At 39.4% G+C, this 25,450-nt stretch overlaps 2 protein-coding genes across 9 annotated transcripts in view; both read left to right on the top strand.

The window, feature by feature from the left end:
• The window catches only part of eif2ak2 (eukaryotic translation initiation factor 2-alpha kinase 2), a 56,948-nt gene extending 55,902 nt beyond the window's left edge, over positions 1–1,046 (top strand). Inside the window, exon 19 of the mRNA XM_047342161.1 lies at positions 474–1,046. Within this exon, the coding sequence (XP_047198117.1) occupies positions 474–602 (129 nt within the window). The 3' untranslated portion in view covers positions 603–1,046. The remainder of the gene's footprint in view (positions 1–473) is intronic.
• A 1,459-nt stretch (positions 1,047–2,505) lies between these two features.
• The window catches only part of LOC118118665 (interferon-induced, double-stranded RNA-activated protein kinase-like), a 74,234-nt gene continuing 51,289 nt past the window's right edge, over positions 2,506–25,450 (top strand). For 7 of the 8 annotated variants that reach the window (XM_047342170.1, XM_047342162.1, XM_047342167.1 and 4 more), the window contains exons 1-5: positions 2,506–2,753; positions 4,180–4,314; positions 20,090–20,233; positions 20,875–21,007; positions 21,346–21,422. In XM_047342170.1, coding sequence (XP_047198126.1) covers positions 2,647–2,753; positions 4,180–4,314; positions 20,090–20,233; positions 20,875–21,007; positions 21,346–21,422 — 596 coding nt within the window. In that variant the 5' untranslated portion in view covers positions 2,506–2,646. The remainder of the gene's footprint in view (positions 2,754–4,179; positions 4,315–20,089; positions 20,234–20,874; positions 21,008–21,345; positions 21,423–25,450) is intronic. The other variant, XM_047342169.1, reaches the window with a different exon arrangement.

Genomic DNA, 25,450 nt, shown 5'->3' with positions numbered 1-25,450 from the left:
CATTTGAGGGTTAAAATGTGTCTTCATGTCTTCAGCTACTATATTGGGACATTTAGCAATAATGCACATATTAGGACCCAAAACCCAAGCAGCTAAATCGAAAACAGTCATCAATCACATTATTATTTATGTGTGTCTTCATTTTTTTTCACAGAAAACACATGTTCTTCCTTGCTTTTATTATTTTTGCTGAATTTCAGATTTGGGAAGATGCCCGAAACCAGAAACTTCCTCAAGGATTTCCTCAAAATTTCCTCCAAGAGGTACAGAAGCTTTCTTTCATTTTACTTGACACATGAAACAGTTTTTTCCACAGGTGGCAGCAGCTCGTGATGAAAAGCCACAGGTCAGTAGTTGAGGCTGAGGTTAAGTGTACTTGGATTGGTTGCCTTAGTAAATTCAACTTGGGGACAAGTACTGATATTATGGAGAAGATAAAAGCTTTATTTATTTATTTATTTTTGTCGTTGCAGAGTCAAATTATAAAGTCAATGCTGAGTTTGAAGCCAGAGGACCGACCTGAGGCTGGTAAACTGAAGAAGGACATAGAAGATTCATTCACCACACCCAAAAACATGCCTAATAAAAGTAATACTGTCTAAATAAAGGAAACAAATACTCAAACAGAAGACAAAAACATGAGTCATCACAATCAGAGTCATATTCCGTAATACTTCATATGTTAAGGGAGTGTCTTTTGAAATTAATGAACTGATGTGACGTATTTTATTGTGATTATGTAGTGTGACTGGAAGGGGCCCATCATGTATTTTATTATCTGTCAATGGAATTTTAGATTAAAATTGCATCATTATTCATGTTTAACAAATAATCATGGCATGGCTCTACAGTCATTTTGACAACTGCTGTTGGAATAAGTTACTCTTTGTTAGTTAAACGTGTTAAAGGGAGGTCACATGGCTGCATTTACAGTTCCTGACAGAATTAGATAATCTGGGTGTGTACTCTGGGTGTGGGCATGTTGCCTGTGTTGTTGGCACAGCACTGGGCTTAAGACAATAAATTTAGAAATATCCCAACTATGATCCGACTCTGTTCTCATGTTCTTGAATGGCCCTCAGTAGAACTCACACCTCCGCTAAGGTCGAACAATCAAAGAAGTTTGTCTAGTTTGTATAGTAGAAATAGAAAAGAAAAAAGAAAGTGGTCTGATAACATAAATTATTTATAGTCCTAAACAGTGGACATGAAAACCAGTGTAACATACAGTATATTTTACTCTTAACTACAAGTATCTGCTCAAGATAAATAAACTTAACACAGTTTTATAAAGCAACACATAATATGTCAACTAGAAGGCTTCAGGTTAACATCAATAAACAACAGTTCAGTCAGACAACTCACGTCATCACTTCCCCAGATACGATTACATTGATATAATGGAGAGTGATGAGCAAACATCTTTAACCCCCTGTCGGAGCCTACAGATGGATGGAGGGGCTGAATCGACAGGCAGGGCAGCAGAGGCGCCGAGAAGCAAAGGGGAATATGGGAGATTGCCAGTTTGGGAGGGTGTGTATGACAGAGGATTGTGGAGAGTGAGGCACGTCACAGGGACACGCCTCAGAGCAGTGCAGCTCGAGTTGACCAAACTAGCTCGCATGTGCCACTCCTAAATATCCGCCTAGTAAATTTGGCTGATTTAAAAAAATCTGTATTTTGTATATTCCATTTTATGACTTTACTGCCGGTTTTTATTTTCATACCTATCACTTACTCTCATTTCTAACTCTTCTTGACTATCTCTTGCTTAAACAAGTGAGTCAATGGCATCAATAAAGTTTTATTTGATCTTTTATGTTTTTTCTGCCTTATTTTTGATTTTAAAAACATCTGAGGGTGTTGATTGGTTCAGATAAGAGAAAGTCATTATCAACCATATACAGATGGGACATTACAACCAATAACACTGAACCTGCAGCTACTGGCACTTACTGCAGTGTGGTACATTAATATACTGTTTACGTATTGTCTGAGCACAGTGAGGAGGTATCACACCTAAAATTGATTAATCTAAGATCTGTAAAATATTTTGTTTTTCTTTTGTACACACAAAATAGAGTTTAAGTTACATTCTTAAGTTACATTAGTCTATGTAATACATACACGATCAAAGAATTGTCCTCGTGTGTGATGAAAGAAGAAATTGTATTAATTGCCTACCTCATTGTTAAGTTATTATATTTTCCTTATGTATTTTTTATCATTTATGTTTTATTTGAACAATGTATTATTATACTTCTCATCTTTATCTTATATACTTTGTTCTGATGCCTAAAGTTTATATTTGTATTATTATGTATTGGTTTTATTATTCATGGTTTATTATGCCTGTTTATTATTATACCGAGAGTATCATATTTCCTTTGTCCCAGTGTTTGTAAACTATTCAATGTTGAATAAAGTACAAAAACAAAAAAACTGATGAATGTGAATAGTGTTCATCCGGGAGGAAATCGAAACTCTGCACAGTGAGCTGAAACGAAAGAGGAAGTGCATGTGTACGCAGAGCAGTGAGAGTTGAACACCGGTGAGAAGAAGACCGAGAGAAACGTTAACATTTGTGCTTTGTTTGCAATGTTTTTTAACGGAATTTAAGATTGAATTTCGACCGCTGCGTCGATAATGGCAACTGTAAACTACGTAGCTGAGCTAATCGAGTACGCACAGAGAACAGGCTCAAAGGTGATTTTTGAAGAGGTGAGCTCCGAGGGACCCGACCATGAGAAGACGTAAGTTTATACACACGTGTTAGATTAAATCATGACACTATTAGAATATCACGACTTGAAATATACAGCTGCAGGGTTGTCCCAGGTTTGTACTTACAGTTCAAATCATGTAGAGGGAATTCAGGTCATCTGGGACACCTCAGCTGTCTGTTTATCTCCCGTTCCAACTAAATCTAGTCAGCAGGACTTTTACTATAAGGTAGAATGGACATCACATGGCTGAAATCACATGACTTCATGGGGGTCATGTCACAGAAAGGGTCAATCAGAACAAAGACCTCCTGAAGAGATGTAACATATGATCGGCAGTTGTCAGACAGGAGTAAATGGTAAATACAGTCTGTCCCTGTCTGTTTAAACTTATATCTAGCACATGATCAGTAGCTCTCCAGGACAGAGATGATCCCAAAAGTACAGAAGAGTCTGTCCTGTGGTCGGCAGCCATATGTTTCATGAAACATGTGAAGAAGACAATATGCTGATCGATGATGATGATGATGGTCTCTCACCTGCCACGACTGTTTGTTCCCTGAGTCGCCCAGATAGAATGTTTTAGATTAATTGTATAGTTTCTTTATTTAAACTAGGGTTCTTTATGAAATAAATATGACTTTTAGATGTTAATATGAATTAATGACATTTCCATGAATAATATACATTTTGTCATTCATTTTCTCAATAATTTTTTCATAATGCCTAAAAATTGGTAGTATTTAGCTTGTCATGCATAAAGCAAGGTGGTTTAGGCTTTTTTTAACAGCATGATACAAGTGTCCCAGATTATCAAATTCAGGCAGAATTTTCTTTATTGGCTTAAAGAACACGAAAAGCTGTGTTATGTCTCCTCTGAGTATATCGCCATTCTTTCTTCGGGTGTGGTTAGAAAACTTCTCAAGGAATACAGAAAGGTATAATATGTTGATAAATGTGTAAAGCAGATATCAAAATAAATCATAGAAGTCAATATTGCAAATTCACCCCTATATTGTTTTACACACATTAATGTGTCCTTTAATTGCAGCAGAAATAGTCTGCTCACTGCCTCTGAATCAATAACATCTTTATTTGTAAAGTCAGCAGTGAAGAGTGATCAGGTACATGTGATAGAGGAGTTGCACAAAAAGAAGAGTTCAAGTACCTCAAACTTTAGCTGTTTGAATTAAGGATGCAGGACTATGTTTTCGGCTTGCCTCAGCGCATTGTTACACTTTCAGCTTTTAGACGTAAGCATAACTGAACTCTTTTTCTTTAGTATGTGAAGAACTCACAGTTGTCACAACAAAGACAATGAGTTCAAATAGTAATTCCTAGAGGCAGGAAGTGGTATCATGTGTACATTTACGTAATTTAAACCACTTTCCCACCCCACTAATGCCTTCTCAGGTCAACTTTACTGTCTGACAAAGATTTGACAATTTCTCCATAGATTCACCCAGAGGGTAATCTGCAACGGTGAGGTGTATCCCGAAGGTGTGGGGAGGAGCAAGAGGCAAGCCAAGCATAATGCTGCTGAACATGCCCTTAGACTGCTTAGAGGCTTGTTGGAGAAGCAACCTGCCAGGTGAGTATATCACAGTGGCAATTCATGGTTTCATTTTGATGTATCATTAATGTGAAGTGCTACTTGTTAATTGCAGCAATGTGGTAAATAACCAGAGTGTGAATGACAACAGCTTTGAAGAGACAGATTTCAAAGGAATTCTCAACGACTACTGTCGAAAAAAGCCTCACCACATGATTACATCCAAGTGAATAGAAGCGGTCTACCACATAGTCCCAGTGAGTACAACTAAACCTACCTCTGTACGCTGAATATACACAACTGAACTGTATATAAAGATGGACAACGTCTCCACTTCCTCCTAGAAAATTAAGCCCAAATATCCCAGATAGGGGCACTGCTGCCATCTGGTGATTTTGACGTTTTAGAGGCAGCCTGCATGTAAGTGATCATGGTGTGAGCTGCTGTTTCAAAGTTCCACTGATACACAACAAGGTCAATCACAAATCAGTCTCAGTCAATCATGTAGTTTCACCCTGTTTTTAGCATCAAACAATAATTTAAACCAAACTTACCAAGAAAATGATCCCTTGAACAAACAATCAGTTTGGTAAGAATTACCTAAAATGATGAAACCATCTTTGACAAAACTATCTGAGTTTTTATTTTGGTCCATGTCCCATCCATTAACATGGAGGAGGCAGGATTTATGAATTATACTGCAGCCTGTCACCAGGGGCAATAAAATGATTTGGCTTCACTTTGGGGGAGCAGTCAGGTCTTCCATCTTTATAAACAGTCTATGCTGCCTGCAGATACTGTTTGAAAACTCATGATAGATTCAAGAAAGAACATTTTGACACATCATGATTAATCTAAATCTAAATATTTCCTCCTGTCAACGCAGATTCACCTACAAAGTAGTAATCAAAGACAAGGAGTACCCTGTGGGGAGGGTAAGACTATCAAGCAAGCCCAACAAAATGCTGCTCAGCACGCCTGGTCTGCTCTTCAAGAGCAGTCCGACTGGGACAGCAAGGTATTCAATAGTTTCTTCTCTCTGTATTATCAAATATAATAACTAGGAGCGCAAGCCAATGGCCCATCTGGCCATGTTAAAGAAAGTGGGAAAAATCCTGGATCTGCCCATCTGGATCAGCTCCAAAATGTAACGGTTATTTCCTGGGTTGTGCCCCATCCCTCCACAAAATTTCATGGAAATTGGTTTAGTAGTTTTGAGTAATCCTGCTGACAGACATCACAGCAAACTGTCGCTGTGATAAAGGCTCATATTAACAGTGGCAACAACCTTTTGAATGAAATGGCAAAATCCAATCGTATATATATATATATATTGTTATGTCAAACACTTTAGGTTTCCTTGAGGTCCAATGTGTCCGAAGATGATGATCCCCATGATGTCATCAACTTCAACCTCGACTCAACTTCACTGTAAGCACTTATGGACATTACTAGGAGTACAGATTATGGTTAACTACTATAACTATTTAGTATTTATATATACTGAGCACTAAAGTATTACTGAAATATCACCATATACTGAGAATTTACATATACTGAGCACTAAAGTTTTATTGAAATATCACTATATTCTGAGAAATCTGTACTTATGTCTGTCATTGTTTTCTGCTAGGGAACCCATGATGTTGTCATCACAAAGCGAACCAATGAGTACAAGTGACTCCATAGTATTCATGGACTCATCAAACACTCTCAAGGATCAGGTCTGTTCTCTCATTTAAAAAAAAAAACTGTCGTGCTTAAAGCAATAGTTTACACTCATCAGGAGTACTATATAAAGAGGGAAAATAGTATTGTCAGACGAAGAAAGGTTAAATTTCGTCTGTGTTCTAGAGACCGGCTTTGTGCCACAGGTCGTCATGTGGGTGTCTGCTTTTATATTGAAAGCCTCGATCATAAGGCATTTAAGCCAGGTAGTTAGATTTTACTGCAGGCTATAGGTACTAATACTGACTTATAAGTCAGTATTAGTAACTATAATCTGCTGCCACCACTCTAAAAACTTGTGGCAGCAGATTCAAAGACACAATCATGTTGTACGGCTGCTTATAAGTCAAATAAACACAGAGAATCTGACAAACTGTTTTCATTTCACAGGTCAATAAGTGATCACCAGCTGAAAAGAAAATACATATATTAAAAGAATATCAGCTGAGTGGAAGCACTGCTTATAAGTCAAATAAACACAGAGAATCTGACAAACTACTTTCATTTCACAGGTCAATAACTGATCACCAGTTGAAAAGAAAATACATATTTAAAATGTTTCAAGGTTAAACGACCTATTTGGTAGCTCATTAGCTACTATTAGACAGCAGCAGCTAACGATAGCATTCAACCACTTCCATTAGGGCTGTTTTCATAGTTAAATATATATGCACATCTTTACACATTTAGGCTGTAAATAAAGTTCTGAGTGTGATGTGACTATAAAATGTGTGAATATGGTCTCTGGCGGAGCAGCATTATATCATACCTGAGGCTTAAAGCTATTGTATTATGAGGAAGAAAAAAAAATGCATGAATACTTTCATATACAGCCAACGTTTAGATGAACTAGTATTTGACAAATCTACAAATCTGACCACATGTAAAAACATGCTAATGTAAATAAACTTAAATTGGTGGGGACCTCTGAATCGCTGCCTGTGTCTTCTACATCCTCCTGTTTGGCTGGAGAAGAGGTGTATGTTCCTGTAATGGTCACAACAAGCCTGTGTTAAAAAACAAATATAGGATTCATATTTTTTATACTGATAGCGATAACTCCTAATACTGACAGTACATCATACAGAGGGCTAAATTATTGGTCAAACACGATAATTATCATCCATCTGGCAAAACTGGAGATCCTCTGACAGACTGTCGCTGTAGCTACTCGACATTGTGGAGGACATACACACGTCCAAAACCATTGATTTTAAATGCATATCTTATATTTACTTTATCCTCTCAGGTTGCTGTGGAAAACGAGGGTATGGCCGATAGTGTGAGTAACACACCAACCAAGTCCAGGTAAGACTAAAAGGCAAAGGATTGTGATGTACACATTTTATTTTCTGGTAATTGGTGTAGAGTCATGTACAAGACATTACCGCGTTTTTTTTACTATTATGGTTAAAAAATTGTAAACCTCTACAGATTTACATCACAGTTTGATTCCATAAAGTCTCTTGGAAAAGGAAGCTATGGTCATGTATACGAAGTAAGAGAAATACTGCTGAACAAGAAGTATGCCCTCAAGATTGTCCGTGGTAAAAAGTAAGTTGAGTATGCAACTCTTCAGTGCAGTGTACATATTTGTTCAAGTAACTTTTCAGTAACTGATGCACCAGGATTGTTTTCATTAAAAAAATTATCAGAAAAGCTCTGCGAGAGGTGAAGGCATTATCAGACCTTCATCACACCAACATTGTGCGATACTACACTTGTTGGATGGAGGATACAGGTTACAAGCAGAACAGTTCAGCAGACAGCAGCTCTTCTCAGTAAGTCTCATCCACTAATACGTACTCTTTTTATTTACTAAAAATGAATGTGTGACATTGCACCAAATGTTTTTTTGTTTCCTATCAGGGAATCATCGCCACAGTTCCTTTACATTCAAATGGAGTTATGTGGCTCAAAAACACTGAGACACTGGATAAATGAGAGGAATACGAGAACTCTGCCAGACTCCAACAGACGACATGAGAGTCTAACCAACGCTCAACAAATAGTCAGTGGAGTCGAGTACATTCACTCCAAAAAACTCATCCACAGGGACCTGAAGGTCAGACAAAGTTCTTCTAATGTCTTTAAATGACTAGTACAGATTTGTGATTCGTGTACCATCAATGTGTTTTTGTGTACTTCCACTTACATCCCACACATTCAGGATACATGTGGAAGGAAAACCCCTGAAGCAAGTCACTTTATTTACCATATGAAGCTGTTTTAGAATGAAAATTCCCAGGTTGTGTTTGTCTTTTTTATTTTAATGTTGTGCCTGGATTTTTTTAATTCGTTATATAAGGCTGAGTTTCTCAGACCATATTTTATGACACAGTTCAACATTTACACACCAGGTTTTTATTCTTGGCTAGATGCAGAAAATAAAGTATCAGACAGGGAATCCATTGAGCTGTTAAGACATTTCACTCTTTCAGTCTCATACATGACATGATCTGAGGGTCATTCTTTTGTATTGATCATCTCGATATCCTTACATTTCATGGTGAATCCATTAGATATTGTGGTAATTTAATTTGGAAGCAAAAGAGGATTGCATTTCATCATCGTTATGTCATCGTCATTATAACTAGAACGGCACTGTGTACCTCCTTGGTGGAGGTAATTACACATCATTGAAGGAGCTTGATGTTGATTGCTGCTTTTTCTTTCCAATGTTTAGCCTGCCAACATCATGTTTGGACAGGATAGAGCAGTGAAGATTGGAGACTTTGGTCTGGTCACTGCTGATGATGTCGACGATGAAAATCCAATGGAGAGAACTAACAAATCAGGAACCTTTTCTTACATGGCTCCCGAACAAGTGAGATGCCTTTGATTTTCCTGTATTATTGGTTTAAAATGCATCCAATGCTCCCATCCTGTACTAATTCTGTGATACAACACATCCCTCATATAAAAGACAAACTTACATCAAATTCAGTAATTGTATTTCCACTACTGAGTCAGTAATGTTGAGATCAGGTCTCTGTGGTGGCTGATGGTTATGCATGATAGATAAGAATCTAATCTAAACATCTAATGTGTCCAAAGCACACACACACATTATGGTATTTCTATATCACCTGTCTCATCCCGTCTTCAGATGCCAAATTAATAACTGTTCTATCGAGACAGTTAATTTGCTTCACCAGGGCTTGCTGTCACCTGTCTTCACTGGAGGCAGTGAGAATTGTGACATAAAGAAAAAGTATACATCTAAATTTCAAGCTCCTGTTTACTGTCGAATTTACTCTCATTTACAAACCATCATATAGACAACAGAGACAAAAAACCCAGTATGATAAAATACAACAGGTCCAGATAGAGAACAAAATTATAAATATATATAGATTAGATGAATCAACAATCAAGAAAATATAATGCAATAGTATTTCAACAATGTTATAATATACATTTCAGTTTTCACTTTGCACTGGAGGGATTAATAAATACATAAATAAAAAATGAATGCTCTTCTCTCATGTCACGGAAAAAATATAAGACAAAATAGAATGTTTTTTAATGTGCATCCTAAAATAAAGTGTTCAAATTTAGAAATAAATGTAATAAAAAGTGTAGATTTTTGTTTCACTTTTTCTTTTTGTTAAAAAAAATATTTGCTCATCGAAATTCATAGATTTGATTCGCCAAGTGGCGTCACATGAGATGATTTACCACGAATGCAAAAGGTCTATCACAATTTCACAATTCTCAGTGATTCATCAGTTATAGGTCCGGATCCAGATAGGACAGCATCAGGGTCTTTGTCACGGCCCACCTACTAGTTGGTGTATACAGTAAACATCCTGTCTGTCTAGACCAATGCTACACAAACATTTCAACCTCTGACATTTCAACCTCCCCAAAGAAAAGGTGCCAGAGTCTCGGGACCCCCATTATCCCTGAAGTTGGTTGAAGCATGTTCTTGTTTTTTATTTTTAGTTACAATTATAGCTAAAATTTACATTTTTCAAATTGTTTCTGGAAATCATCTTGTCATTAGTGTAAATATTCTAGAGGCCTGTAGAGGTAGTTACACCTTACTATGCGTTTTCCTTTGAATTCTCATTCATCATTATATAAGGAGACTAAGATGAGTCCAGAGTGCAAACAGTTACAGCTTTACACATTCAAAATTAAGAATTGAAGACAAACAATAGGAAACTATTTAAAGCAGTTTGAAGATTGCACGGAAATTAAATTTATATCATATCGGCCAAACATTTTTTAAATAAAAATTGTTACAAATGAGAAAAGAGAAAAATGAAATAAAATATTTTAAAAATAGAATCAAAATAGTCAGTAGTGAGTCAGTTACTTATGAAATAACTTGTTAATATAAATGCAATATCTTAATACTGTGTTGTTATTTTACTACACAAGCTTGAGAACATCTATGACCGGAAGGTGGACATATTCGCCTTCGGGCTGATATACTTTGAGCTCCTCTGGAAAATGTCTACTGGCCATGAAAGAGGGAAGGTGAGTCGTCAATGTCCCGAATATTATTATTAAAGTGTCACCAGATAAAATCATGACACAGGCCAATGTCGGGTGCTTAGAGCTTTAATGTTGATCTTATTTAATCTTTCCTGCTTTTATTTGCAATGTTCAACAGAGAATTATTATTTGAATTATCACGATATCCCAAGTTTGGTAACTTGCCCATTCATTCTTTTTATCACTGCATAAACCAGGTTTTCGGAGATGCCAGAAATCAGAAGTTCCCCAGAGAGTTTCCACTTTCTCAAGAGGTAAATATCCATATTCATTTTATCCTAACTTCTTCTTTCATCACATGAAGCAGTGTTTCCCTAAGTGTGTGAGTTAGCCATGATGGTCAGCAACAGAGCAGCAGGGAGGCTGACATATAATATGATGACAGTAATGTAAAATATCAAGCAGCACACACAACAGTGTTATGAGAAGATTTTAGAAATGTTGCAACAGGACAGAATTTCTTGGTTGAACAACTGTAATTAAAGCTTTTACTTCTGCTGTTTGTTTGTTTTTCTCCAGGAACAAATAATGAAGTCAATGCTGTGTAAGGAGCCAAAACAACGAGCTGAAGCAAGTGCTCTAAAGGCAGAGCTGGAAAAGTTGGCTCACACTCTCAACCCTCAAAAAACTGAACATCAGCAAAATGTAACAGTCTGACAGTCACACACGCAGGAGGTTATAAACATATGTCTCCTCTGATTATACATTTTGATGTTTTATGATTTTGTTGGCAAACAGTTGATGGCTTTTATTGTGCTTTAACCTGAGATCTGTAGCCTACAAACAACTCACACTCAACTACACACACACACACACACACACACACAAACAGACCGGTTGAATGCACTTATTGTAAGTCGCTTTGGATAAAAGCGTCAGCTAAATGAAATGTAATGTAATGTAATCTCACATAGCTATGACAATGGGTGGCAGTTTTGGGTTGTGTCGTGGGGCTTGTCGTACAAACAGTAGCATGAATGAAATATAAAATCAATTTTATCATGACCCCTGGAAAATTATCATGTGACGCTCATTGGGGTCGGGATCTCTCAGAAGGCGGCGCAGGCTCTGGTCATCTCACGCCTAGACTATTGTAACTCCCTCCTGGCAGGTCTACCTGCTAGCACCATCCGACCTCTGCAGCTCATCCAGAATGCAGCAGCACGACTGGTCTTTAACCTAAATTCACTCACACTACTCCGCTCCTCCGCTCCCTTCACTGGTTACCAGTGGCTGCCCGTATCCGTTTCAAAACATTAGTACTTGCGTACCGTGCTGCGAACGGATCGGGTCCAGTCTACATCCAGGACATGGTCAAACGTTACACCCCAGCCCATTCACTTCGCTCTGCATCTGCCAATCGGCTTGCTGCTCCCTCACTGCGAGCTAAACACTCAACAAAATCACGACTGTTTGCTGTCCTGGCTCCTGAATGGTGAAATGAGCTCCCAAATGACATCAGGACAGCAGAAAATCTATACATCTTCCGCCGCAAACTAAAAACACACCTCTTCCGACTATACCTTGAATAAAAGTTTAAACTAACAATTTAGTAGCACTTAAATGGTACTTACTTATAGCACTTTGTAGTTTGGCTTTCTTGAAGAAAAAGTACTTTCTTGATTCTTGTTGTTACGGGTTTGTACCCTCATGGTTGAATGCACTTATTGTAAGTCGCTTTGGATAAAAGCTTCAGCTAAATGAAATGTAATGTAATGTAATCAAGTGATATTTTATTCAATAATGGAAATGTCTTCTATGTTATGTAAAAGTGTTTTAAATCATTACAGCCATTGCTTTGTATTGATTATCATAAGGGGGAAATAAAATTGTGGTTATCTATTTGTTTCTGTCTATCTGCTATCATGATTGTAGGAGCCATAAATATATGAAGTTAAAGAAGAATATTATTATTTTGGTTATGATACAATGTGTGATGTAATACATTTTCACACATTTCAGTGATTTTTTGATTAGTATGTCATACAGAATATTGGGCCGGACCTCAGCCTCTCAGCGACACATTTGTTTTCTTGAAGTCGCTTAAATGGTTATATAAAGTTTTAACTTTGCATGTAGACAACTTGACAGCCTTCTCTACAGGCAGCATACGGCTGCACTAAGTAAAAACATTAGTTTTATTTTTAAACACAAGGCCAAAAAAAACAAGTGATTAAGAAGGATACAGATGTGGAACAATACCAGAAACCAGAAATTTACCCTCATGAGGGTTTTTTTCATTTTACCTTAAGTTAGGACTTGTTTTCCTTACGAGGACAAAGAGCATGATTGCGAAAGTCATGACATTTTAAGTAAGGTAAGGTTCAGGGTTAGGGTGAGGCAGGTAATGAGTCAATAATGAGTATTACTCATGTTGTGGGGACCTAAATCTTTTTACACAGTCAGCTTATGGGGACTTGTCTTCCTAATTGGGACAAAAAGCATATCCCCATAACAAAAATGGTTAATTTTAAGATGAAGACATGTTCCAATGTTAGCTTAAGGTTTTGGTTAAACAAGTAGTAACTATGGTTATGGTAAGTGTCCAGGAAGTCAATGTAATGTCCTCAGAAGGTATGGAGACATTGCTTTGTGTGTGTGTGTCCAACCAGGAATATTACCATGTGGATGCAGTGGGTGCAGTTGCAAGATGGTTTGTAGTTGAAACTTGGATACAGTGATCCACAGCTGCAGACAGCCTGTCAGGACTACAGAGACACATCCCACTGGAATGAGGGTCGTTTTGTTCTGTGCCATGAACAGTCAACTTGACCAGTTAACACTCAGCGGAAGTTGGGTGATGCAGCAGGACATAGCCCCTTACAACCAAGTTACTCTACCACAGAATCACCTTTTGGAGTCAGAGCCTCGACCTTAACAGAGCAGAGACAATGTGAAATGACATCCAGACTATTCTGTAGGAAGAATGATCCAATAGTCCTCCTGATCACTGTGCAGGTCTGATCCACAGCTAGAGAAAGACCTTTTTTTGTTTGATGTTGTTGCTGCCAATGGTGGTTTTCACCAGTCACTAAGGGGTTCACTTATATTTTCACCAGCAGTGTGAATATTTAAGGGATGTATTCAACAAAAACCAATTAATCTCGAAAACCTGAGGTCATATTATTTTATTGTCACTGATGTTCACAGCAGGACTCACCACATGGGGGCAGTCTAATGTTTCCTAAAGTGTTTTGATAAAGGAAATGTTATTACAAGCAAGAATATATCAGAAATACTTGCAGAAAATATACACTGTTGTGTTTTTTACATTACATTATCACATTACATGCATTTTAGTTGACGCTTTTATCCAAAGCGACTTCCAATTAGTACATTCAACATCTATGAAGGGCCAGTCGGGTTCAGCATCTTGCCCAAGAAGGCATGGGCTGGAATTGAACCGAGATCAGAGGGTTGAGGGCCCCGCTGCAAGTACCGCAACCTGTCAGTAGGCCCCATCTCAGTATAACCCAAACGCCAAGCACAGTTACAGTAAGCAGCCCCAGACTTGACCTGCCAACACCAGCACCCCGGCGTATACGTCAGGATGACCTGCCAGAGGCACCCTTCCTCCAGTTTCATGACTCCCTCAGCAGGTCAGACCACTCCAGACCAGAGTGGAGACATTTTTCTGAGCCAAAAATCCCACAATATCAAATGGGTGAGGACATTGAGAACTATTTGTTACGTTTTTAACGTATTGCCAAAACCTGGAAATGGCCAGAGAATGAGTGGGCATGTCGACTCGTTCCTCTGTTGTCTGGGAAGGCACTGGAGGCCTACACTGCGATGGATGAGGAGAAAGCCCACTGCTATACTGACCTCAAAGCAGCACTGCTGATGAAGTTTGACATCTCACCAGAGACTTACCGGCAGCAGTTCAGGTCAATTTCTGTGCCCTGTGGTGACCTGAGCAGCACACCAAGGAGCAGATGGGGGAAGCCATCATCCTGGAGCAGCTACTCCGTGTACTCCATTTCGAGGTGAGGACCTGGGTGAAGGAGCATGAGCCAGTGGAGGGACTTGCAGCTGCCAAACTGGCTCTTCAGTACATCAATGCCCGGAGAGGAGGACCCGCCACACACCCCCCAAGTGCAGCCCCCCGTCTACTGGTCCAGCCGCCTCATCCCAGGTTTACAAGAAGAGAGACTGACCAGGAGTTTCGAGGTAACACCGGCACTACAGCAAACCAACGACCATCTGGTAAGGACTTTGTTTGTTTCTATTGCCAGCAGCCAGGCCACAAAGCTTCTGTGTGTCCCATACGCAAAGCTAAGGTCACAGGCGCTTGCTATGCACCCCGGCCTGAGCTTGACCCCACGGGAGATAAAGAAGCTAGAGTTCAACGTTATAAATCTGTGACTGTCAATGGGTAGCAGGATATTGTGGGCCCCCTTGTGAAAAGCAGTGGTGGCCATCAATATATTTTAGTAGTGTGTGACTATGCCAGCCATTTCCCAGAGGCCTTTCCCCTGCACACTATCACTGCTCCCGCAGTTTTGCATGCTCTGGTACAACTGGTTTCCCGAGTTGGAATTCCAGATGAGATCTGGACAGACCAGGGGACCAATTTCACCTCCAGGCTGATGCAGCTCTTTCACAAACAACTAGGCATCTCTGCAATTAAGACCACACCTTACCATCCACAGACAGATGGGCTGGTGGAAAGGTTTAATCAGACACTGAAGAGGATGCTACAGAAGTTTGTGAATGACACTGGCAGAGACTGGGACCGATGGCTGCCATTCCTACTTTTTGCCTATCGAGAAGTTCCCCAGGCTTCAACCATTGGACCTGCTCCGGAAAGGCTGGGAGGCCCCTTCCTCCACTCCAAGTGACAGAGGGGTGGTGCAGTTTGTGCTGGAAATGAGGGAACGATTGTCTAGATCAGGGGTCACTAACAGGCGGACCACGGTCCGAGTCCGGACCCAGAAGCCGACCCGTACGGACCCGGACCTACAGCCAAAACAGAAGGTTATGATTTAAAACCTGACGGGGCGCTTCTATTTGTAACCGGCGCAGCTTTTGTAGTCTTTACGGTAGTGGTTTAGCGGATGAGGAAAGGCACAGACCAATTGCATGCGAGTTAAGCCATCCCATGTGATACTACTCAGCCAATCAAGTCTGTGCATTCCAGGCGGTAAACATTGCGACTCTACAGTGCAGACAGATGAGAGAGTTAGAGGCAAGTTACACATGAAAAGACGGTAGAAAGAAAAAGAAAGATAGAGATACAGGTAGAGAAAACAAAGGGAGAGATACAGATGAGTGAGCCGGAGAAAGGGAGAGAAACAGAGGAGTGAGACGGAGAAAGTTGAGAAACAGATGAGTGAGACCGAGAAAGGGAGAGAAACAGAGGAGTGAGGCGGAGAAAGGGAGAGAAACAGAGGAGTGAGACGGAGAAAGGGAGAGAAACAGAGGGTGAGACGGAGAAAGGGAGAGAAACAGACGAACAAAGTGGGGGAGTGGGATATAAGAGGGGAAGAAAGTGATTCTAAAACTGTTCAATTGTTAAGATGTGTTGAGATTTATTATCTGTAAAATTGGTTGAGACTTTTGAGTCAAGATGTGAAACAGAAAAAGGGAAATTCAAGCTTTTGCTCCCTTTATTTTATTTTTCTGAGGTTAAGCCCTTTATTTGAACGTGCACAATTTTCACATTTGATTTATTTTCTCTTATTTTGAAATGCAGCCCTACTTTTATTTAGTTAATGAGAGAACATTATACATATCTGCAATCATACATATATGTTCAGTTCTATGTTACGTGACAATAAATATTGTCAAAAAGTTTTTGAATCGTACTGAATTCATTTGATTTGACAGTCAGGTATTTAGTACATGCAGATGTTGATACAACTACTAGGCTACTTAAATATATATCACACTAAATAGTTAGACATTAAGATCTTCCGGACCTTTGCTTCAAGAAATTTTCTCTAACTGGACCTCTTTAAATTTTAGTTGAATACCCCTGGTCTATGTAATACATATACGATCAAAGAATTGTCCTTGTGTGTGATGAAAGAAGAAATTGTATTAATTGCCTACCTCATTGTTAAGTTATTATATTTTCCTTATGTATTTTTCATCATTTATGTTTTATTTGAACAATATTATTATACTTCTCATCTTTCATTTACATTTTCTTGACATCATATATACTTTGTTCTGATGCCTAAAGTTTATATTTGTATTATTAAGTATTGGTTTTATTATTCATGGTTTATTTTGCCTGTTTATTATTATACCGAGAGTATCATATTTCCTTTGTCCCAGTGTTTATAAACTATTCAATGTTGAATAAAGTACAAAAACAAAAAAAACTGATGAATGTGAATAGTGTTCATCCGGGAGGAAATCGAAACTCTGCACAGTGAGCTGAAACGAAAGAGGAAGTGCATGTGTACGCAGAGCAGTGAGGGTTGAACACCGGTGAGAAGAAGACCGAGAGAAACACGTTCACCTTCGTGCTTTGTTTGCTATGTTTTTTTAACGGAATTTAAGATTGAATTTCGACCGCTGCGTCGATAATGGCAACTGAATACTACGTAGATGAGCTAATCCAGTACGCACAGAGAACAGGCTCCGAGGTGATTTTTGAAGAGGTGAGCTCCGAGGGACCCGACCATGAGAAGACGTAAGTTTATACACACGTGTTAGATTAAATCATGACACTTAGAATATCACGACTTTAAATATACAGCTGCAGGGTTGTCCCAGGTTTTTACTTACAGTTCAAATCATGTAGAGGGAATTCAGGTCATCTGGGACACCTCAGCTGTCTGTTTATCTCCCGTTCCAACTAAATCTAGTCAGCAGGACTTTTACTATAAGGTAGAATGGACATCACATGGCTGAAATCACATGACTTCATGGGGGTCATGTCACAGAAAGGGTCAATCAGAACAAAGACCTCCTGAAGAGATGTAACATATGATCGGCAGTTGTCAGACAGGAGTAAATGGTAAATACAGTCTGTCCCTGTCTGTTTAAACTTATATCTATCTATGAATAATATACATTTTGTCATTCATTTTCTCAGTAATTTTTTCATAATGCCTAAAAATTGGTAGTATTTAGCTTGTCATGCATAAAGCAAGGTGGTTTAGGCTTTTTTTAACAGCATGATACAAGTGTCCCAGATTATCAAATTCAGGCAGAATTTTCTTTATTGGCTTAAAGAACACTAAAAGCTGTGTTATTACTGGGGGGCAGCGGTCCTCCTGGGCCTCTTGCATCTCCACAGCCGGGGAGTTGCTCTCAAAGCGTGCATAAAAGGTGTTCAGATCCTCTGGGAGAGATGCAGACACTACATCCGCACTGCTGGTCTTTGCTTTGTAGTCAGAGATGGTTTTGAGTCCAGCCCACATGTTCCTTGTGTTGGAGCCCTTGTAGTGAGACTCCACCTTGTCCCTGTAAAGTCTCTTGGCACTGCTAATAGCACTCCGGAGCGCGTACCTGGACTTCCTGTACTCCTCCAGATCCCCTGAGATGTAGGCATCAGTCCGTGCTTTGAGTTTTGCATGGACGTCACCATTAATCCAGGGCTTCTGGTTTGGGAATGTTCGTACAGTAATCCTGGGTACGACGTCATCGATGCATTTGCTGATGTAGCAGATGACCGCGTCCGTGTACGTGTTGATGTTGTCATCCTGGAACACGCACCACTCCGTAATGCTGAAGCAGTCCCGTAGAGCCGAGTCTGATTGGTCGGTCCACCGCTGAATGGTCCGAGTCACCGGTCTGTCACGTTTGAGTTTCTGCCTATAGGAAGGCAGCAGCAGAACTGAGACGTGATCCGATTTGCCGAATGGGGGGCGGGGGAGGGCCTTATACGCATCCCGGAAGGGAGTGTAAACATGGTCGAGCGTGTTCGCTCCGCGCGTAGGACAGCTGATGTGTTGGTGGTATCGCGGCAAGACTTTCCTCATCTTGGCGTTGTTAAAATCACCGGCCACAATAAACGCAGCCTCGGGCCGTGATGTCTCTGTCCTGTCGATAACCGCATGCAGCTCGTCCAGTGCCTGATTAGTGTCGGCATGTGGCGGAATGTACACCGCTGTAATAACGACCGATGTAAACTCCCTCGGGATGTAATAAGGTCGGCATCTGATCATGAGGTGCTCCAGGTCCGGAGAACAGTCCGAAGAAATAATCTCCACATCTGAGCACCACAGAGAGGAGGTCAGAGCCCTGACATCTTGGTGCCAGGACAACAACCTCCATCTCAACGTCGGCAAAACGAAGGAGCTGATCGTGGACTACAGGAAGAGACAAGGAGTAGAACACGCCCCCCTCTCCATCAACGGGACTACGGTGGAGCGAGTCAGCAGCTTCAGGTTCCTTGGGGTCCACATCAGTGATGACCTGACCTGGACCAACCACACAGACTCCATCAGGAAGACGGCCAGACAGCGGCTCTTCTTCCTCCGCAGGCTGCGGAGGCTCAACATGGATGCCAGGATTCTCTGCAACTTCTACAGGTGCACCATAGAGAGCATCCTGACTGGCTGCATCACCGCCTGGTACGGCAGCTGCACCGCCCTCAACCGTAAGGCTTTACAGAGGGTGGTGAAGTCTGCCCAGCACATCACCAGGACGGAGCTACCATCCATGGAGGACCTCTACACCCAGCAGTGTAGGAAGAAGGCCAACAGGATCATTAAAGATCCCTATCACCCCAGCCATAAACTGTTCTGCCTGCTGCCGTCTGGCCGACGGTACCGCAGCATCCGGGCCCGCACCACCAGGCTTAGAGACAGTTTCATCCCCAGGCCATAAGACTTTTAAACTCCTCCAATCTGTCATAACTCTGCACCTTAGCATATTTGCACTATTGCATATTTGCACTATTGCACACACTTGCACTATTGTTTTTCTTTTTTCTTTGGGTGTATATATATATTTTAGATATGTATATTTTATTTTAAATTTTAAATTTTGATTGAGCATTGTTATAAGAGAGCCTGTGACCCAAGCATTTCATTGCAAGCGACTGCTTAATGTTATCGTTGTGCATATGACAATAAACTCTTGAATCCTTGAATCCTTGAATGTCTCCTCTGAGTATATCGCCATTCTTTCTTCGGGTGTGGTTAGAAAACTTCTCAAGGAATACAGAAAGGTATAATATGTTGATAAATGTGTAAAGCAGATATCAAAATAAATCATAGAAGTCAATATTGCAAATTCACCCCTATATTGTTTTACACACATTAATGTGTCCTTTAATTGCAGCAGAAATAGGCTCACTGCCTCTGAATCAATAACATCTTTATTTGTAAAGTCAGCAGTGAAGAGTGATCAGGTACCCACTAATGCCTTCTCAGGTCAACTTTACTGTCTGACAAAGATTTGACAATTTCTCCATAGATTCACCCAGAGGGTAATCTGCAACGGTGAGGTGTATCCCGAAGGTGTGGGGAGGAGCAAGAGGCAAGCCAAGCATAATGCTGCTGAACATGCCCTTAGATGCTTGTTGGAGAAGCAACCTGCCAGGTGAGTATATCACAGTGGCAATTCATGGTTTCATTTTGATGTATCATTAATGTGAAGTGCTACTTGTTAATTGCAGCAATGTGGTAAATAACCAGAGTGTGAATGACAACAGCTTTGAAGAGACAGATTTCAAAGGAATTCTCAACGACTACTGTCAGAAAAAAAGACTCACCCATGATTACATCGAAGTGAAAAGAAGCGGTCGACCACATAGTCTCCAGTGAGTACAACTAAACCTACCTCTGTACGCTGAATATACACAACTGAACTGTATATAAAGATGGACAACGTCTCCACTTCCTCAGAGAAAAATGAAGCCCAAATATCCCAGATAGGGGCACTGCTGCCATCTGGTGATTTTGACGTTTTTTAGAGGCAGTCTGCATGTAAGTGATCATGGTGTGGAGCTGCTGTTTCAAAGTTCCACTGATACACAACAAGGTCAATCACAAATCAGTCTCAGTCAATCATGTAGTTTCACCCTGTTTTTTTTAGCATCTAACAATAATTTAAACCAAACTTACCAAGAAAATGATCCCTTGAACAAACAATCAGTTTGGTAAGAATTACCTAAAATGATAAAACCATCTTTGAGAAAAACTATCTGAGTTTTTATTTTGGTCCATGTCCCATCCATTAACATGGAGGAGGCAGGATTTATGACCTATACTGCAGCCTGTCACCAGGGGGCAATAAAAATGATTTGGCCTCACTTTGGGGGAGCAGTCAGGTCTTCCATCTTTATAAACAGTCTATGCTGCCTGCAGATACTGTTTGAAAACTCATGATAGATTCAAGAAATAAACATTTTGACACATCCTGATTAATCTAAATCTAAATATTTCCTCCCTGTCAACGCAGATTCACCTACAAAGTAGTAATCGAAGACAAGGAGTACACTGTGGGGGAGGGTAAGACTATCAAGCAAGCCCAACAAAATGCTGCTCAGCAGGCCTGGTCTGCTCTTCAACAGCAGTCCGACTGGGACAGCAAGGTATTCAATTTCTTCTCTCTGTATTATCAAATATAATAACTAGGAGCCAAGCCAATGGCCCATCTGGCCATGTTAAAGAAAGTGGGAAAAAAATTCCTGGATCTGCCCGCCTGGATCAGCTCCAAAAATGTAACGTGTTATTTCCTTGGTCGTGCCCCACCCCTCCACAAAATTTCATGGAAATTGGTTTAGTAGTTTTTGAGTAATCCTGCTGACAGACATCACAGCAAACTGTCGCTGTGATAAAGGCTCATATTAACAGTGGCAACAACCTTTTGAATGAAATGGCAAAATCCAATCGTATATATATATATATATTGTTATGTCAAACACTTTAGGTTTCCTTGAGGTCCACTGTGTCCGAAGATGATGCTATGATGATGTCATCAACTTCGACCTCGACATCAACTTCACTGTAAGCACTTATGGACATTACTAGGAGTACAGATTATGGTTAACTACTATAACTATTTAGTATTTATATATACTGAGCACTAAAGTATTACTGAAATATCACCATATACTGAGAATTTACATATACTGAGCGCTAAAGTTTTATTGAAATATCACTATATTCTGAGAAATCTGTGCTTATGTCTGTCATTGTTTTCTGCTAGGGAACCCATGATGTCGTCATCACAAAGCGAACCAATGAGTACAAGTGACTCCATAGTATTCATGGACTCATCAAACACTCTCAAGGATCAGGTCTGTTCTCTCATTTAAAAAAAATAACTGTAGTGCTTAAAGCAATAGTTTACACTCATCAAGAGTACTATATAAAGAGGGAAAATAGTATTGTCAGACGAAGAAAGGTTAAATTTCGTCTGTGTTGTAGAGACTTGCTTTGTGCCACAGGTCGTCATGTGGGTGTCTGCTTTTATATTGAAAGCCTCGATCATAAGGCATTTAAGCCAGGTAGTTAGATTTTACTGCAGGCTATAGGTACTAATACTGACTTATAAGTCTATATTAGTACCTATAGCCTGACTTATAAGTCAGTATTAGTAACTATAATCTGCTGCCACCACTCTAAAAACTTGTGGCAGCAGATTCAAAGACACAATAATGTTGTACGGCTGCTTATAAGTCAAATAAATACAGAGAATCTGACAAACTGTTGTCATTTCACAGGTCAATAAGTGATCACCAGCTGAAAAGAAAATACATATATTAAAAGAATATATTTGGTAGCTCATTAGCTACTATTAGACAGCAGCAGCTAACTTTAGCATTCAACCACTTCCATTAGGGCTGTTTTCATAGTGAAATATCAATGCACATCTTTACACATTTATTTAGGCTGTAGATAAAGCTCTGAGTGTGATGTGACTATAAAATGGCAGCCGTGTGAATATGGTCTCTGGAGGGAGCAGCATTGTATCATAATTGAGGCTTAAAGCTATTGTATTATGAGGAAAATAAAAAAAATATGCATGAATACTTTCATATACAGCCAAAGTTTAGATTAACTATTATTTGACAAATCTACAAATCTAACCACATGTAAAACATGCTGATGTAAATAAACTTTAAATTGGTGAGGACCTCTGAATCGCTGCCTGTGTCTTCTACATCCTCCTGATTGGCTGGAGAAGAGATGCATATTCCTCTTCATGGTCACAACAAGCCTATGTTAAAAAACAAATATAGGATTCATATTTTTTATACTGATAGCGATAACTCCTAATACTGACAGTACATCATACAGAGGGCTAAATTATTGGTCAAACACGATAATTATCATCCATCTGGCAAAGCTGGAGATCCTCTGACAGACTGTCGCTGTAGCTGCTCGACATTGTGGAGGACATACACACGTCCAAAACCATTGATTTTAAATGTATATCTTATATTTACTTTATCCTCTCAGGTTGCTGTGGAAAACAAGGGTAGGGCCGATAGTGTGAGTAACACACCAACCGAAGATGATGCTATGATGATGTCTCAACTACTGCAGCACTTATGGACATTACTAGGAGTACAGATTATAGTTAACTACTATAACTATTTGGTATTTATATATACTGAGCACTAAAGTATTGCTAAATATCACCACTATACTGAGAATTTACATATACTGAGCACTAAAGTTTGTTAAATATCACTATATTCTAGAAATCTCATACTTATGTCTGTCATTGTTTTCTGCTAGGGAACCCATGTTGTCTGTCACAAAGCAGACAATGAGTACAAGTGACCATGAAGTATTCATGGATAAATAAACCTCTCTCAAGGATCAGGTCTGTTCTCTCATTTAAAAAAAAACTATAGTGTGGCAAAGCAATAGTTTACACTCATCAGGAGTACTATAAAGAGGGAAAATAGTATTGTCAGGCGAAGAAGGTTAAATTTCGTCTGTGTTCTGAGGCCGACATTGCCCTGAGTCGTCATGTGGGTGTCTGCTTTTATATTGAAAGCCTCGATCATAAGGCATTTAAGCCAGGTGGTTAGATTTTACTGCAGTATAAATTGCTAATACTGACTTATAAGTCAGTAGCCTTCTCATCTGCTGCCCACCCTCCAAAACTTGTAGATTCAAGGCACAATCATGTTGTACGGCTGCTTATGCGTCAAATAAACACAGAGAATCTGACAAAACTGTTTTCATTTCACAGATTCAATAAGTGATCACCAGCTGAAAAAGAAAATACATATATTAAAGAATATGTTGGTAGCTCATTGGCGCTACTATTAGACAGCAACAGCTAACTTTTAGCATTCAACCACTTCCATTAGGGCTGTTTTTCATAATTTGAAATATATATGCACATCTTTACACATTTATTTAGGCTGTAGATAAAGCTCTGAGTGTGATGTGACTATAAAATGGCAACCGTGTGAATATGAAGATACTCTGGAGGGCAGCATTGTATCATAATTGAGGCTTAAAGCTATTGTATTATGAGGAAAATAAAAAAACCTTGCATGAATCTTTCATATGCAGCCAAAGTTTGATTAACTATTATTTGACAAATCTACAAATCTAACACATTTAAAACATGCTGATGTAAATAAACTTTAAATTGGTAGGGACCTCTGTTTCGCTGCCTGTCTTTTGTCACTCTGATTGGCTGGAGAAGAGATGCATATTCCTCTTCATGGTCTAGCAAGCCTATGTTAAAAACAAATATAGAATTCATATTTTTCATACTGATAGTGATATCTTAATACTGACAGTACATCATACGGAGGGCTAAATTATTGGTCAAACACGATGATATCATCCATCTGTAAGCTGGAGATCCTCTGACAGACTGTCGCTGTAGCTACTCGACATTGTGGAGGACATACACACCCGTCCAAAACCATTGATTTTTAAATGCATATATCTTATATTTACTTTATCCTCTCAGGTTGCTGTGGAAAACGAGGTATGGCCGATAGTGTAGATAACTATGGGAATCCAGGAAGTGGACTAAAAGGCAAGGATTGTGATGTACACATTTTATTTTCTAGTAATTGGTGTAGAGTCATGTACAAGACATTACGTTTTACTATTATGGTTAAAATTGCTAGCCTCTACAGATTTACATCACAGTTTGATTCCATAAGTCTCTTGGAAAAGGAAGCTATGGTCATGTATCTGAAGTAAAATACTGCTGAAGAAGAAGTATGCCCTCAAGATTGTCCGTGGTAAAAGTAAGTTGAGTATGCAACTCTTCAGTGCAGTGTACATATTTGTTCAAGTAACTTTCAGGAACTGATGCACCAGGATTGTTTTCATTAAAAAAATTATCAGAAAAGCTCTGCGAGAGGTGAAGGCATTATCAGACCTTCATCACACCAACATTGTGCGATACTACACTTGTTGGATGGAGGATACAGGTTACAAGCAGAACAGTTCAGCAGACAGCAGCTCTTCTGTTAAGTCTCATCCACTAATACGTACTCTTTTTATTTACTAAAAATGAATGTGTGACATTGCACCAAATGTTTTTTGTTTCCTATCAGGGAATCATCGCCACAGTTCCTTTACATTCAAATGGAGTTATGGCAAACAAAAACACTGAGACATGGATAAATGAGAGAATACGAGAACTCTGCCAGACTCCAACAGACGACACTTGAGAGTCTAACCAACGCTCAACAAATAGTCGGTGATCGAGTACATTCTCCAAAAACTCATCCACAGGGACCTGAAGGTCAAGACAAAGTTCTTCTAATGTCTTTAAATGACTAGTACAGATTTGTGATTAAAATTGTACCATCAATGTGTTTTGTGTACTTGCATACATCCCACATTAGGATACATGTGGAAGGAAAACCCCTGAAGCAGATCACTTTATTTACCATATGAAGCTGTTTTAGAATGAAAATTCCCAGGTTGTGTTTGTCTTTTTATTTTAATGTTGTGCCTGGATTTTTTTTAATTCATTATATAAGGCCTGAGTTTCTCAGACCATATTACATGACACAGTTCAACATTTACACACAGGTTTT

This window comes from Hippoglossus stenolepis, chromosome 12 (assembly GCF_022539355.2).
Source record: "Hippoglossus stenolepis isolate QCI-W04-F060 chromosome 12, HSTE1.2, whole genome shotgun sequence".
Taxonomy (NCBI): domain Eukaryota; kingdom Metazoa; phylum Chordata; class Actinopteri; order Pleuronectiformes; family Pleuronectidae; genus Hippoglossus; species Hippoglossus stenolepis.
Note: the sequence above shows the minus strand (reverse complement) of the source record. Positions and strands in the feature narration are given on the sequence as shown.